The sequence below is a fragment of the Salvelinus sp. IW2-2015 genome, linkage group LG2 (assembly GCF_002910315.2).
Source record: "Salvelinus sp. IW2-2015 linkage group LG2, ASM291031v2, whole genome shotgun sequence".
Lineage (NCBI taxonomy): Eukaryota > Metazoa > Chordata > Actinopteri > Salmoniformes > Salmonidae > Salvelinus > Salvelinus sp. IW2-2015.
In genome coordinates, this window is record NC_036839.1 from 37,417,159 (window position 1) to 37,418,784 (window position 1,626).

Sequence of the window (1,626 nt, forward strand, 5' to 3'; positions counted from 1 at the left end):
GTATACTGTATGTAGCTTATTTCTCTTTTATTTCCACTTCTTTCTCCCCCCTTCTCTCTCTCTTTCTCTCTTTCTCTCTGCAGTATGTAATGTTCTTGTCCCTGGTGTTCCTCGCTGAGTTGGTGGCTGGGATCTCTGGCTTTGTTTTTCGTCATGAGGTCAGTTTCTCTATTTGAACTACATTACTCATAGTTCATCTGGACCATCTCAGCTGAGTACTTGCCAGTAGAGATACATCACGTGTGTGTGTATAGACTTGTTTAACTATTCTGGTCCCCACAAGAAAAATAAACAAACAAATATTTGACCAACTGGGGACATTTTGTTAGTCCCCACAAGGTCAAATTCTATTTCTACGGGGTTTAGGGTTAAGGTTAGAATTAGTGTTAGGGTTAGAATTAGGGTTAGGTTTAGGGTTAAGGTTAGGTTTTGGGATTAAGGTTAAGGTTAAGGTTAGGGTAAGAGTTAGGATAGTAAAACCAGGAAAATTTTCCCTTATGGGGACATTTCCCAGGTCCACACGAGGACAAAGGCTATTTGGTTAGGGTTACAATTAGGTTTACGGTTAGGGAAAATAGGACTTTTAATGGAAATACATTTTAAGGCCCCACACGGATAGTAAAACATATGCTGTGTGTGTCCACAGATAAAAGGTACCTTCCTGAGGACGTATACTGACGCTGTGTTGAATTATGATGCTGAGGATGAGAAGAGCCTGGCTGTGGACAACGTCCAAAGCAGCGTGAGTCCCAACAACAACATCAACAACGGCAACATCAACAAAACTACTATTGTCACAACAATACAAAAATTAAATCACGTCTATGTGTGTCTCTCTCCAGCTGCGTTGCTGTGGGGTGAACAACTACACCAGCTGGTTGGGCAGTGTGTACTACCCTGCTAACGGCTTTCCCCTGAGCTGCTGCTCCAACTCCTCTGACTGCAGCCCTCAGGACCTCCGCAACACCACCATAAACCACACCAAGGTCTACCAGCAGGTCTGTGTGTGTGTTACACACTAACCCGTCCACTGTGTTACACACTAACCAGTGGCCTGTGTTACACACTATCCCATCCCCATATGTTACATACTAACCCATCCCCTGTGTTTTTTGTGTTTCAGGGCTGTTATGAACTGGTAACCTCCTTCCTTGAGACCAACATGGCCATCATCGCGGGAGTAACATTTGGAATTGCCTTCTCACAGGTGAGATAGAGAATGTGTTGTCTGATGATAGGAGTGCTGTGTCTAAGGTTCATTATAATCTAAAGTTAAATTATCTCACGTCTCTACACATCTATCACCCCCCTTTCTCCCTCTCTCTCTCTCTCTCTCTCTCCTCTCTCTCTCTCTCTCTCTCTCTCTCTCCTCTCTCTCTCCTCTCTTCTCTCTCTCTTCTTCTCTCTCATCTCTTCTCTCTCTCTCTCTCTCTCTCTCCTCTCTCTTCTCTCTCTTCTCTCTCTCTCTCTCTCTCCTCTCTCGTTCTCTCTCTCATCTCTCTCTCTCTCTCTCTCTCTCTCTCTCTCTCTTCTCTCTCTCTCTCTCCTCTCTCTCCTCTCTCCTATCCTCGCTCTACCTTCCTTGTCGTCTCTCAGGCCTCCGTGACTCCACTTTCCCGTCTCCGC

General features: G+C 45.1%; 1 protein-coding gene across 1 annotated transcript in view; it reads left to right on the top strand.

Annotated features, from left to right (window-relative positions):
* Positions 1-1,216, top strand: part of LOC111971739 (tetraspanin-7) — a 17,882-nt gene extending 16,666 nt beyond the window's left edge. The window contains exons 2-5 of the mRNA XM_023998576.1: positions 84-158; positions 647-742; positions 843-998; positions 1,124-1,216. Coding sequence (XP_023854344.1) covers positions 84-158; positions 647-742; positions 843-998; positions 1,124-1,216 — 420 coding nt within the window. The remainder of the gene's footprint in view (positions 1-83; positions 159-646; positions 743-842; positions 999-1,123) is intronic.
* The last annotated feature ends 410 nt before the right edge of the window (positions 1,217-1,626 follow it).